This window comes from Solea solea, chromosome 19 (assembly GCF_958295425.1).
Source record: "Solea solea chromosome 19, fSolSol10.1, whole genome shotgun sequence".
In the NCBI taxonomy this organism is placed as follows: Eukaryota; Metazoa; Chordata; class Actinopteri; order Pleuronectiformes; family Soleidae; genus Solea; species Solea solea.
In genome coordinates this window covers 5049212-5062776 of record NC_081152.1, presented here as the reverse complement: position 1 = coordinate 5062776, position 13565 = coordinate 5049212, and the positions used below count along the sequence as shown (strand labels likewise).

Genomic DNA, 13565 nt, shown 5'->3' with positions numbered 1-13565 from the left:
ACTAAGTTTTTTTTTGCATTTATTATTGTCCTCCATGGCTCCACTTTAACTTCTCTGCTATTGATAGTATCACTCTAATGTGACTGTGTTTGCAATGGAGTGCTTCACTTCCTTCTAGTCCTCCATTAGATGAAAATCTAATCTCAGCTGGATTCTGACTATAATAAGACACAGAAGACACAGACATGTGACATTAACAGGAAGACAGAGGATAACTTCCCCACCCTTCCTGCTCCCAAACTCATCCTGCTGATTATGAGCAACAAATAAAACAAAACAAAAACATAAATGTTGTTACATATTTACAGTTGCACAGTCTTTTAAGTGAGTTAGTTCAACAGTTTCCTCTCAGACAGTGTAGTCTTGCTTTAACTGGAGAGATGAAATAATTACAGTCCTGCAATTTATCCCATGAGACAATGGTGCCATCTGTTGGCACAAGAATATAAGAATGTGAAAAATTGAGTGAACTGAAAATCCTGCCACCTTGTGGAGGATTCCCAAACAACACTGTCCATGCTTAACCTCACATTTGTTTTTTCTGTGTATGCTGCAAAGTGATGTTCAACGTAAGCCTCATACCCTAGTTTATACAACAAAGAATATATAAGCAGTTTTTTCTATGTTTATTTTCAGTGTATGTGATCCCGGTGTCCAGCAGATGGCGACAGCACACTGTGTCCATAACACACAGAGAGAGAGTCACGTTTTGATAAAGCTGCAGACATCATAGTTGCAACTCCTGCAAAGAAATGTCTAATTTAAAACTGCACTGTGTAACTTTTAGATGTTTGTAGTTGACTGTATTAGTATTCTGGGGCCTGATAAATGTCGACTTCTTCTCACTCCTCTTTGAACATTTATAATTTAGATGAATGAATAATCTTCTTTTTTGTCATTTATATTTCATGTACATGTTTCATGTTCAAAATAAAATAAATCATAATCATAAATAGATTAATGGGTTGGTCAATAAAATGTTAGGGAATTGAGGAGAATGTATTGCTCTGCCAACAAACCAAGGATATTCTGTTTAATGTCATAAAGGAGCAAATGTCAGAATTAATTTAGTCGAGGATTGATTGTCTTGGTAAAGTGTGTTTTAATATTAACATAACACACAAACTTACTGTTGACGGTTTTGTTCAGAGTGTTCGTTCTTAACATATATACTGTATATCTATATATATAGATATATATATATACATATATACACATATGTATGTATATATGTATATATATATATTTATATATATATATGTATATATATATACATATATACATATATACACATATGTATGTATATATATATATATATATATATATATATATATATATATATATATATATATATGTATGCATGTATGTATAAAACTTCACTTCATCTTTCATTTTTTGTAAAACATGAACATGATGTACGAAGGCTCTGGTCCGGAACTAAAAATAGGGAGGTTAATAGTGGATGCACCCCTTTGTAGCCCAGACCATTCGCGCATGCGTAAATCGATAAAAACACCGAGAGGACAGGGATGTGTACGTGAAGACATACAAACAAGCAATGTCTTTTTCAGTGAGATGATTTTATTTAATAAAATTCTTATACTGAAATTTACGTGTAATGTAGTCGCATGTCACACTGTCTTAGTATCGGCTAATTATTTGGTATCCTTAACAGAAGGTAGTGATAACTAGCATGCTAACTAGTAGCTATCAGTACTATAGTATTTTATCAATATGTTTTCTATTTAGCTTAGCGTTTGTCAAATATATCCATAAATTGTTTATGGACATTTAAAAGTTTGTCATCAGCTAATGCTCAGTAACGCAGTTTAAGATTTAGAAGGGCAAATGGCTTCTTGGGATCTACTTACTATTTAATATTGTATATTATTACATTCACCTCGCTTTATTGCTTGAAAACAATATTGTGCCAAATAATACTACACTTACATTTAACATATGACCAATTGTTTATCATATTACATATAACAATTAGCATACAGTATATTTTTCATATTGTATATTAGTTTTAGGTAAACATGTCCCATATATACAGATTGATGTACACTGTCTGTAAACTGCATGTGTGTAGTTTTTTTATTGCGACTGTGATGCCCTCAGGCTTTGACACTTGTGAACTGTCAAAGTAATATACATAGTATGTCTCTGCATTTCAGGTGCTCAGTGTCTCCAGTTTATTCTGAGTGTGACAGCCTGGTGAATGATCAGAAGATGGACAGCGCCACCATGTCAGCCTCAGATAGGGCAGCAGAGTGCTCTATGGTGTCTGAAGAAATGGAGGGGATCTGTGTAATGCCAGACTTGAGTGCCATCAAGACTGAGGTTGCTACCCCGGATGATGCTGGCAGCCAAAATGTGGCCATGGGCATCAAGTTCATCCTGCCCAACCGCTTTGACATGAATGTTTGCTCAAGATTTGTCAAGTCGCTCAATGAGGAAGACAGCAAAAACATCCAGGACCAGGTGAACTCTGATCTGGAGGTAGCATCTGTTTTATTCAAAGGTAGGAAACTATGAAACTCTGTTTGTGTGTTTTCAAAATGATTACTTATCCTGCGAGGATATGTGATGTACGAGGCTGTAACGCCACAAAATGTTTCTTTCAGCTGAGTGCAATATCCAGACCTCACCCTCCCCAGGAATACAAGTACGGCATGTTTACACACCATCCACCACCAAGCATTTCTCCCCCATCAAACAGTCCACAACACTCACAAATAAACACCGGGGCAACGAGGTGTCTTCCACTCCTCTTCTGGTGCATTGTAAGTCACATCGTCTACTTTTGCAAAATATTTTTAACAGAAATATAAAGCATGTGTTTACTAATAAGTTCACCTATTTCCTCTCAGCTTTGTCTGTTCATCAGCTGGCAGCTCAAGGAGAAATGGTGTTTCTAGCCAGCAGGATCGAACAAGGTAGGAAGTCCGTCCAGGTTGTTAAGACTCAAACAATCATCATCAAGTTCAACTAACAATTATTTTCTCAAAGATATGTAAGCCATAGAGTAACTACTGTTTTGTGGCCCAAGCATATTATAAAAAATACAATATTTATTTGTATTTTTAAGTATTTTAAATGTTGTCCAAGTAACAGCAGGTATAAAGTCCAGCCACCCCCAACACGCAAATTATTAGATGTTAAAAATAATAATAACCTCTTTTTAATATTTTGCTTAAACAGAGTCTGTGATCAACCTCCAAGATGAGGAAGGCTTTACCCCCCTGATGTGGGCAGCTGCACACGGACAAATCGCTGTCGTCGAGTTTCTGCTCCAAAATGTATGAAAAACTTCACGTATCACTACGATATTGTGGTTTTATTACATCAGAGAGTATCATGTGTATTTATTAACTGACCTTCACTGGGTGTCACTCTTCATTTTAGGGTGCTGACCCCAATCTCCTGGCCAAAGGGAGGGAAAGTGCATTGTCCTTGGCCTGCAGTAAGGGATACACTGATATTGTGAAGATGCTAATCGACTGTGGTGTTGATGTCAATGAATATGACTGGGTAAGAATATAGCATATGATAATATATAATGATATAAGACTTTGACTTTGTACTACTATGTGTGTATGAGTAGCACTTTATAGTTTGGCATACTTGAGGCATTACTTACTTCTAGCTCTTGTTTGTACCCAAATGTTGAAATGCACTTATTGTAAGTCGTTTTGGATAAAAACGTCTGCTAAATGACATGTAATGTAATGTATCTTCTATGTTAGAATGGAGGAGCCCCTCTGCTGTATGCTGTCCATGGGAACCATGTGCGCTGTGTTGAAATCTTGTTAGGTAAGTAATGAACATAGCAGCGTTTGTTTAAGGACATGTTATATCCAGCTAGAATTAAAATTTTGATGTCTTCTAGAGAGTGGGGCCGATCCTACCATAGAGTCAGATTCTGGATTCAATGCAATGGACATGGCCGTGGCTATGGGGCACAGGAATGGTATGTGAAATGTAATTATGTAATATGTAGTCTGGGCTTAAGGGGCAAAAACATACGAGGTATACAGAGACTGAGAAATCAGAAATTGCATGTGGAGATACAATACATAATTGCACCATACACAATTATAGTGATATGTACTGAACAATTATGTTGTTAGTAAAGGTAATTGTGATCATTATTGTCAAAAGATTGCAGCTCGAAAAGTATGTGCTCACATGAACTTAAATGCAACTCACAATAAAACATTGTATGCTTCTCTGTTCAGTTCAACAGGTGATGGAGGCTCACTTACTGAAGTTACTGATGGGAATCAGAGAGTGAACTGTGACACGTGAGGGACATCACTGCTGGTTCCTGGACAATCAGCCAGCAGGAAGTGATGAACTGAGACCGAATTGAACTGCACCATGTGTCTATTATTTATGTTGGGCGTGATGCACATAAACATTTGTGCTGTGGACATTTTTTTTTATTTGACCCATCCAAAGCATTTTACTCTGAACTTTTTTCACACTGAATGTGGTGTTGCTAATTTTATCAGAGCACACACTGAAGAATTAAAAAAAAAAAAAGACAAGAAAAACTTGTTGTCCACAACAACTCAGCATTCACTGCACTCCACCTGCAAAGTGCTACCAAATGACCAGTGCTGTGCGGATGTTTAATTTTTCTTCAGCTAAGCATGGTGGTTCTGTTTTGACTACTTTTTAAATAATGGATTAATTTATTAACAGTAATAATAACAGGATTTTATTGTAACACGTTGATTTGCTTCATGTTCACACTGTGTAGTTTTTACTGAAAAAAAGGTTACAGCTACAGTTTCAACAGACTGTACTTTTATGATGCTCCCTCCAGAGCTGTCTGGTAAACGTCCTAGTGTCATTTGTACTTGTTTTATTTATTTGAATAATTGAGACATTTGTGGTGTGATATGATAAAAATGTTCATGTTGACGTAACTGTTTTTGTTTTCTATGTATATTGATGCTCATGTCTAGACGTGTTCATTTTATAACCTCTCACACCTCAATTAAATGTTCCACAAAGTTCTTGTGGTTCCGTCATATGCCACTATATGACAATGCTTGTGTTTAATTGCAGTCATAAGTGGTTTATTAAGGAATAACCTCAGTGTCAATCGTTCTGTAACAGATATTTATCTGATTTCCTGTGAAAGTTTGGATCACTAAAATGAAGCTGTTATTTAATTAAAAGACCTTTTTAAAGCATGATAGAGTGGCTTTTATTGGGAGACATACTTGTTTTGTAGCAACTTTATATTCTACATAAATATATTTAGAATCAAATGGTGGAAAGTGCAGCATCTATGCTTGATATGAAATAATTACAGCCTATATATAATTGAATACTTTTATAATAAAATGTTTATTTTATTGTTTCATAATCTTTATTGCTAAAACAGGCCTTTATTTTATTAATTACATTTATTTCATGTTCTCAGAAGAAAGCACTCACTCACTTAATGAAGTCTGTGCCATTTGTCTTAAAGAGTAGCCTCATCAAAACTCAAAAGATGTTGTTTGTCCATTGTGGGCTATTGTTAAAACCATGGTTGCCCAAAATAGCATCTTCCACAGATGATTCATGGCATCAGGTAGTTTTACACACGGAAAATTAAATCTAAATATGTTATATTCAATTTCTTCCAAATTAATTTCAATTTTACACACTGGACCATTAAGTCAACAACTGTGAGCTCTATTTTCTTGTGTCCAGGAACTACATATGGAAATTAGCTTGTAGCTAAATTTGGTGCAAATTTGTATTTTGCCCTCTATGCGTGGCACAAATACATTAAATAAATTAAACTAAACAGTCTTAACGTCTTAAGCATAGCTCTAGTAGTCTAAACTCAACTCATTGCTGTTGCTTGACATGTAGGTTACCCTTTTTTAACATGTTACTTTAGCTTGTTAGCATGCTTAGTCATGCTAGTTATTGCTATAAAAACAGCCTCTGTTGAGAGAGTGGTAAGAGTTTGTACTAGGGTTTGGTGTGGTTGTAAGTGTAAGTATTAGGATATCAGGATATCAACAATTTCTTTAGACATTTCACAAAAGTCAGTGTCAACCAAGACCAGGAACATTTTAAATGTGTTTCGCAAACTTTAATCTTACAGGTAGGGTCTGATCATTCTTTACACGTGGTAATAAAGCCAAGACATTTTCATCAAGTACTCCTTTAAGTGCATTTACGATAAGCTTTGAGGATCTACACAGGTTCAATTACAGCTGTGAAAAGAAAGAAAGAAATAAAGGCAATTTGGCGATTCATCGACAGTAGCAAAGGTTTATTCCACATTCGGTGGTTTAGCGAGGCCACAAGAATTAAGGTTCAGTAACACAGAGGAAACAGATGCAGAACAGGAGCCTGAAACACATTTTATACACAATCTCTCACTAACTGGACCACAGAACACAACAAGCATTTGGAGAGTCTGGTGGCAAACAAGAGGTGGAATGGATACTAAAATACCTCACTTAAATACTGCTAGCCTGGTTTTTAATACTTTAGAGTACTATTCTAAAAAAATACTCCAAAATAGTTCACTCGGGAGTATGTAATTCATTTGTCGAGGTGTTATACATGTTACAGAATGCTCACAGCAAAAAAGTTGACAGATTAAAAATCTTCTCGGATACTTTATTAACATTCCACCTCTCTAAAAAGACATTAAAACATCTTGTGCCCACATGGTCCTGTCAAGTTTTGACACTCCGGGGAGTCCAATTTCCTCTAGTTAGCCTCATCCTTGGATGCTTCGTCGAAATTCTCCACCAGATCTGAAACATTAAAAGATTCTAGGGTGAACCGACTTGGGTGGAGGAGGGAGAAAGGCATGTCCATCTGCACGTATGACTCACAAGAAGTGCCAGAGAACAATTCAGGAAGAGTGCATTTATCTGAAACATGATACTGCTTTGCATATCTTTCCCACTCCTATATAGATTACAATGTGCTCAGCATGAGGACCTCGAATAATTAATGAAAGCAGCTAAAACTATGGTGAAACACCAAATGAAAGAACACTACCAGCAAATTCTGACTCAAAGGGTCGAGGGTTAATGTGGAAAAAAAAAAAATCAAAGGCTCTTATAAATATGTGCCTTCGGTGAGGGAACAAAAATGGAAACTTAACACCAATTACAGCATGATGGCAACTAACCCTGCGCTATCAGGCTTCAACTACATCCATTGCTGAATGTATGTGTAACGGTTTGGTTCATAAGTGAGAAGACAGGGAGAGAAGTCCTGGGAAAGGTTCTGAGTGGTGTAATGGCAACCTTATGTGTCGGGTCCATTTCACTCACAAAAGAAAAACAAACATAATCTTGAGATATTATAAACAATGAACATGATTGAAACATAAAAATGCTACATCGCACAATCTGCTAAAGCAGTGGTTCAAAAACTATTAATACAGGGTGCCACAATCTCAATATTGACACAAGAAGATTTGTGGATTAACTATTTTTTACTGCCATTTCCGTAAGATATGTCACAAGTTTATTATATGCACGTTTGCCTTATTTTTTTTAAAAAAGGCCTGGGAAACAGAATGTGCAAATGTCTCCTGTGACCACCTGTGAGTCTCACTAGTCTCTGAGAATGACCGGTCTAAATGAACGGATGAAAATCCCCTTTATGATCCTTTCCCTACAGCTAGATGCATCGTTAAGTGTGTTAACACTCACCTGGAACGTCATCATCTTCTTCCTCTACTGTTGCAATTGGCGCTTTTCCATCTGCAGCTGTTGAGAGCAGAAAAGCTCTGTCAGTGTGAAGCTTGAAGCACTTTAAATGGGTGAAGCTGCCAGAAACAAATCAAGCTCGAGCCCCGAGGGCAGAACTAAAAACTCTAATCAAGTCTGACCAAATGAGAAAATAAACACATGAATCTTCAGTGAGGCTGGTGGAGGCCAGCGTGTCTTTATCAGGGAATCTACAAGCCTTTTCCCACACTGATGTTCGCTATGTCATGCTAAAGCTTATTTCAACATGCTTTGTGTGTGTTACTATAACAGATGACTGACCCTGTTTGGGCAGGGCCTCGGCGAGTCTCCTGAGGCTCGTCAGGCTGTCGGCTCCCAGCTGGTTCAGGATGCCCGGCAGCATCTCGGTCAGCTGCTTGGTCTCAGCGTGGCCAGTGATGGTGAAGGTGTTGGCTGCGAGTGAGGCCTGTACTTTGGGGTTGTTGAAGTGGATGACTGTTCCTTGATTTGTAAACATGTTCACCTGTAACAGATCACAGAAACACATCAATGACAACGTTCATGCTGAAGTAACAGTGAGGAAAAAGAGAGAGAACAAGTCCTTTACCTCTTCAATGCCGGAGATGTTGTTGACACCAAGCTTCTTTAAGGAGAACTGGAGCTTCTTGTCATCTGCAGTTGCGGTTCTGTGGACAACCTTCTTCTTTCTGCGAGCACTACCCTGTGAGGACATTCATAAAAGTCATGCACCACATTCTGTATTTAGCAAAACCTATATATTGGAATTAGCACTTATTTTACAGTTGACCATCATCTCTCTGGCCAAAGAACAGATAAAATTGCCAAATGTAGTAGTGAGTAGTGAGGGCACTGTTATTTTTCTAATTACCTTTCCGCCGATGCGGACTTGTGCCTGTAGTTTAGCAAGTTTTTCTTGATTCATAATTGTTTCTTTCATCTGAAAAAGAAAAAACAAAATTAATATGTTTGAAAGATTATGTATTATTTTAGCTTCAGCAACACAGCTGATATTCATAATGACCATAACAGTCATGTCCTGAGATGTCAAAAATGCCTTAGCAGGTATGATATTCACTTAAAGTATGTATATTTAGTGCACTGCACAATCATGCATGAATATGATCTCAAATCAACACTGCAAACACCATGCACCATGAAGAATAGTAGTCAGCACTCATGTAGTGTGTGCAGACTAATGAAAGGAGAAAAGGTTTATGGTGACAGACAATGTGATCTAAGGATGTTCCTTGATGACAGCCTCTTGGCTGATGTGTTTCTGGTCCCACCCTGCTGACGGTATGAATCAAGGCTGAAATTTGTGTTATTTTAAGCCAAAGGACACTTAAGTTAGATTTAACTCTTCTTTGTAAAAATGTAAATCACATAGGCTGAAAGCAATGTATTAAAATTTCCATTACTAAAAGATGTGATGTAGTGTGACATTGTTATAATCATGGTGATTATTGACGAACCTTTGACTTAAAAAAAATTACAAATTAAATCAATAGAATAGTGTAATTTACAAATTCCAAAAAAACAAATCACCTGCCAAAAATAGATGATTAAAAGAAAGGAAAAAATATATTGGGACCCTTAATACAGATATGGTTTCTGTTGTCATGTTTCAACTTGGTTAAGACATGAAGCCTTAAAAACAGAATCTACAAAAGAAGTTTGAAATCACATTATTGATGTTTTGAAAATTAAATCCACTCAACATGTTGCATTGTGCTAGGAGTAGTGGCGTTAGTTATTTAAATAAAGTACTAGTATGTGATGTTTTAGATTAATTTTAATTGGAACTAACTTCATTATTATTTATTTGTGGTTGTCTGTGCAGATATTATGTAGACGTTCAAGAAACACGTTTAGAAATGTATATATTGTTGAATAATAGCGTTTCTGCGATATAAATGTAACTATAACTTGTCTACAGGTGCTGCGTTCACTCACAAGATTTCCACCCAGACTTCATTACTCAAGTATATCTTGGCTAACACCTCGCAAAGGCGTGATATCGCCTCTGTAAATGTCCACAATACGTCGGCAAACAAGAAATTAGTGAAATACTGTAACACACACATGTTAACACACAAGCAGCGAGCAACGGCTTTAATGTTGGTTAGGAACTAATATGTAAAGCTGTAAGTATATAACATACCCGCAGTCAAATGCGCCGAGTTAGGCTAATTAGCTAAAAGCTAACAATTGTCTATGTTTTGAACAGCAAGCGAGAAAAACTACACAATAAAATGCCGTGATAGGCCGCACAAGATGAGCAAAAACTACCGCATGTGACGCCAGGGCTGGTTTAAGCTAACGCCTGCTGACTAATAATTGAGCCAACCATTGCACCGACACAAGGTGTGGTGGAGCTTTTGTGGGCTTCAACTTGTGGGCTAACTGCAGCTAGCCTCTGAGCTAACAGAGAGACCGTGAAGCAGACGGCCTGTCACTCACAGCCACACACCGCCGTCAGAGAGATTAGCGTCAAACTCCGGCAGATTTCAGCAATCCAGAGAGAACATGCCTTCGTTTACCTTTTGAGGTCGGTTCGGGGATATACAGTGCAGGGAAGAAGATATTTAAAGCTCCACACTGACCTGTAAACTAACAGCAGACACATGCGGGAAGCAAGATGGAAGCGAGAGAGGAGGGAGGAAGTGACGTACGGCAAAACGTGCAAGAGAGATATCCGTCCACCTGCCCTGAGTTTAGACTTGCAGGCAAATGTTCCCTCCCCAATCAGATGGCTCCATCAAAATTGATTGTGCTTTAAGTTGTATACATATGATCATAATTGTTATCATTATCATATCAATAATCAAGATATTTATTATTACACTGGTTCATACAATCAAAGTGTAAACTCTCATGATCAGAATCAGAATCAGAATCACCTTTATTGTCATTATACAGTGTACAACAAGATTAAAGGACAGCTCTAGTAGTGCAAGTGAAGAGATAAGAGTAGAAGAAACAACAAAACAGTGCACCAACACCTTCGACAAAATTAGAAGGATATGTAAAAAAAAAAAGTATTTACAGTGGGAGCCAGTAAGGGAAATATGCAGTATATGATACAGTACATTGTACATTGTACATCATCTTTTTATTATCATCACTGTTCCGACTTAATTCAAATATACAGCTAAAATATACAGGCATATCATCAAATGTGTATTTACAAACAACACTTGTAACAACATGTTCCTGAGAACATGCAATAAAAACTAAAAGCTGTAACTTGTTGAACTTTCGGATACAAAGTACAAATGAAACATGCTTTCCGAACAAACCTAATTTTATTCTTGCAAACATAAAAGATTGAATGTGACAGCTGCAACACACATAAAACAGAAAAGATTGTACAAGAGTCACTATTCTGAAAGGTTATACAATTAGCCAGTCAACTGGTAACAGGTATGAAAATTGTTTATAAAAGGAGTATTTACAGAGCCACCGAAGATATGCACAGAAACAAGTTCAGCACATTACAAACAAACGTCACATTTACAATCTAGCACACAGCAAGATTTATATAGCATGTTTTCTGTGTTTCAGCTTCACTGACAAGACCTGTGTTTCAGTATAATGACAACAAAATACATGTTCAACTTGATTTCCAGTCACATTTATAGCCCAATAATGATGTTGTAGCAAGTGTGCACCCTGTACAATTAATCAATTCTGTCTGTCTTTTATCTAGAAGCAAGAATTTCAGCATCAAGCCACATCTAACTCACTATTGCACCCACTGGCCACATGCAGTGGGCCATTGTCTTCTTCTACTTACATCACTGTGCCGCTTTCATCGAGCATTTGTCATCAATAACTGAAGTAAATGCATGCACTGTATAGTTGTGGAGGCAAAAAGCAGATCAGAGCATATCATATGTCTTGATACCAAAAATCACCATCATAAATTACAATTAAAAGGTCTGTATTTATATATCACTTGTATGGTCTTGATGACCACTCGAAGCTGCTTTACACTACAGTTTTTGCCATTCACCCATTCACACCCAATTTCTATCACTCATCTTTCATTCCCATTCACACACTGCTGGTACAGCTGGTTAAGTGTCTTGCCCACGGACACAATCGCATGTAGACTAGCGGAGCCGGGAATCGAACCCCCCACTCGCTTTGTGAAACTTCCAACGATAGTTCAGTGGCAGCAGAGACTTTTAAATAGGTCTACATAATGGAACCAATAACTGCCATCCTACAAATGAAGATGGACATTTTTACCCAAAGATGGATTTGTGTTAATATGTATTTGGGTATTTGAAAAGTGCACTCAGAGGATTGTTTACTGTTAAATCATTAATATGTATTATTATTAATATTTACTTTAATATTTTTTATTATTCTTGTTTTCTCCTTTATTATTACTTTTGTATTTATGTATATTTATGTATTTATTAATTGTTATTCTTCTTATTATTATTTGATTTACTTCTTTATTTACTTTCCACCTCTCTATTCCATTAAATCCGTTGTCAGGAATGATACTTGATTTTGTAAAAAATGATATGGTATGATATGATATGATATGATATGATATGATATGATATGATATGATATGATATGATATGATATGATATGATTTGATATGATATGATATGATATGATATGATATGATATCTCTGCTCTCGTTGATGTTGTCTATGTACAGTGCCTTGAGATATGTTATGATTTGGCGCTATACAAATCAAATTGAATTGAACTTGTTGTACTTTGCTGGCGAACATGAATAAAGAATAGCAATGTGTTCCAATACACTTATTTAACAACCTTAAAATTATAAATTTAGTAAACATCTTGGAATAATTTCCGTGCAATTAATAATACCTGCATAAATCTTGTATAGATACATGCGATAAGTGTAATCAGAGTCCAAAGGGGTTGAGTGTAGATAAGGAGTTAGGTAAAGAATATTGTTTAGGTTTAGGGAAGCCTGACCCTCTCATGGTGAAACAATTCTCTGGAACCATTTTTCAAACACATTTGTATGAAATCCTTGAGAGAGAGGAAATATAAAGATGACAGATAATAGAGATCCACCACAATAAACAGATGTGTGTTTCCTGGCTTTCTGTTCATTTCTAAGTAACAATGAAGCCTGAAATTGGTCAGTCCTGCATGTGGGACATTTCAAACAGCTCTGTGCAGCTGCAGCACAATGTGCTCCATGGAGGCATGTGGCGAGCAGTGATACAAGATGTGAGGATGAGGAGCAGAATCGTCTTTTTAAATGTAAAAGTCATTGGTAAATCAGAGCAAAAGCCAGACACTTTCCTATAGAATTTGTTGCAACATTGCAGCTCAGTCCAAAGTCCATCAGATGAACATGTGGGACACTCGAGCCATTTTCACCTATACCACAAAAAGACGTGCTTGTCCTCAAGTCTTATCTGCCTCAACCAGCTCCTGCAGTACAACCTGGATAGACAGAAAGACGTTACCAGTTATATAAGGTCAGGTTATTTCAGGTTACTGTTGACCTTGCAAGATAAGGAGGTGTATTTACACTCAGTGGAAGCCAATATGCAACGGAGATGCATTGTAAGGTGTGTATTGTATTGACACATTGTAATCTGTGTGGACTAAAATTCAGCAACGCAGAAGCTGGCAAACACACAATAATGCCTCTTAGATTATGCTGAACTGTCACTGAAACCTCCTGTAATGTTCAATAAATCTACTAATCTCAAATATCAGGAGGCAAACCAAATTAAATAATAAATAAATGAACACTTATGAGTGTCTTTTGACATATTTTAATAATCATAATCAGTTGCGTAATCTATGTGCCTTCGTTAGAAT

The 13565-nt window shown here is 36.8% G+C and overlaps 2 protein-coding genes across 3 annotated transcripts; one reads left to right on the top strand and one right to left on the bottom strand.

Annotated features, from left to right (window-relative positions):
* Positions 1-1486: 1486 nt before the first annotated feature.
* On the top strand, positions 1487-5207 carry ankra2 (ankyrin repeat, family A (RFXANK-like), 2). Its single transcript, XM_058617386.1, has 9 exons — positions 1487-1570; positions 2178-2524; positions 2628-2786; positions 2874-2939; positions 3205-3302; positions 3409-3534; positions 3750-3816; positions 3893-3973; positions 4242-5207. The coding sequence occupies exons 2-9, from the start codon at positions 2233-2235 to the stop codon at positions 4295-4297; spliced, it is 945 nt and encodes a 314-aa protein (XP_058473369.1). The 5' UTR covers positions 1487-1570; positions 2178-2232; the 3' UTR covers positions 4298-5207.
* A 1067-nt stretch (positions 5208-6274) lies between these two features.
* Positions 6275-10443, bottom strand: btf3 (basic transcription factor 3). Of its 2 annotated transcripts, none has more exons than XM_058618185.1 (6): positions 10337-10443; positions 8602-8670; positions 8320-8433; positions 8034-8235; positions 7695-7751; positions 6275-6782 (listed from the first exon to the last, which is right to left on the bottom strand). In XM_058618185.1, exons 2-6 carry the CDS (start codon positions 8668-8670, stop codon positions 6736-6738), a joined length of 489 nt encoding a protein of 162 aa, XP_058474168.1. In that variant the 5' UTR covers positions 10337-10443; the 3' UTR covers positions 6275-6735. The 2 variants fall into 2 exon arrangements, with proteins under 2 accessions (XP_058474168.1, XP_058474169.1); XM_058618186.1 differs by having other exon boundaries at positions 10274-10413.
* Positions 10444-13565: the final 3122 nt, after the last annotated feature.

What these genes read in the sequence shown, in the direction of transcription:
- btf3 (XM_058618185.1), bottom strand. Translation starts at nt 8,670, where the DNA reads ATGAAAGAAACAATTATGAATCAAGAAAAACTTGCTAAACTACAGGCA. An exon ending in AAGTCCGCATCGGCGGAAAG is followed by an intron (nt 8,434 to 8,601) that starts GTAATTAGAAAA and finishes ATGTCCTCACAG; the next exon opens with GGTAGTGCTCGCAGAAAGAA. An exon ending in ACATCTCCGGCATTGAAGAG is followed by an intron (nt 8,236 to 8,319) that starts GTAAAGGACTTG and finishes GATCTGTTACAG; the next exon opens with GTGAACATGTTTACAAATCA.
- ankra2 (XM_058617386.1), top strand. Translation starts at nt 2,233, where the DNA reads ATGGACAGCGCCACCATGTCAGCCTCAGATAGGGCAGCAGAGTGCTCT. An exon ending in AGCATCTGTTTTATTCAAAG is followed by an intron (nt 2,525 to 2,627) that starts GTAGGAAACTAT and finishes TGTTTCTTTCAG; the next exon opens with CTGAGTGCAATATCCAGACC. An exon ending in CTGTGTTGAAATCTTGTTAG is followed by an intron (nt 3,817 to 3,892) that starts GTAAGTAATGAA and finishes GATGTCTTCTAG; the next exon opens with AGAGTGGGGCCGATCCTACC.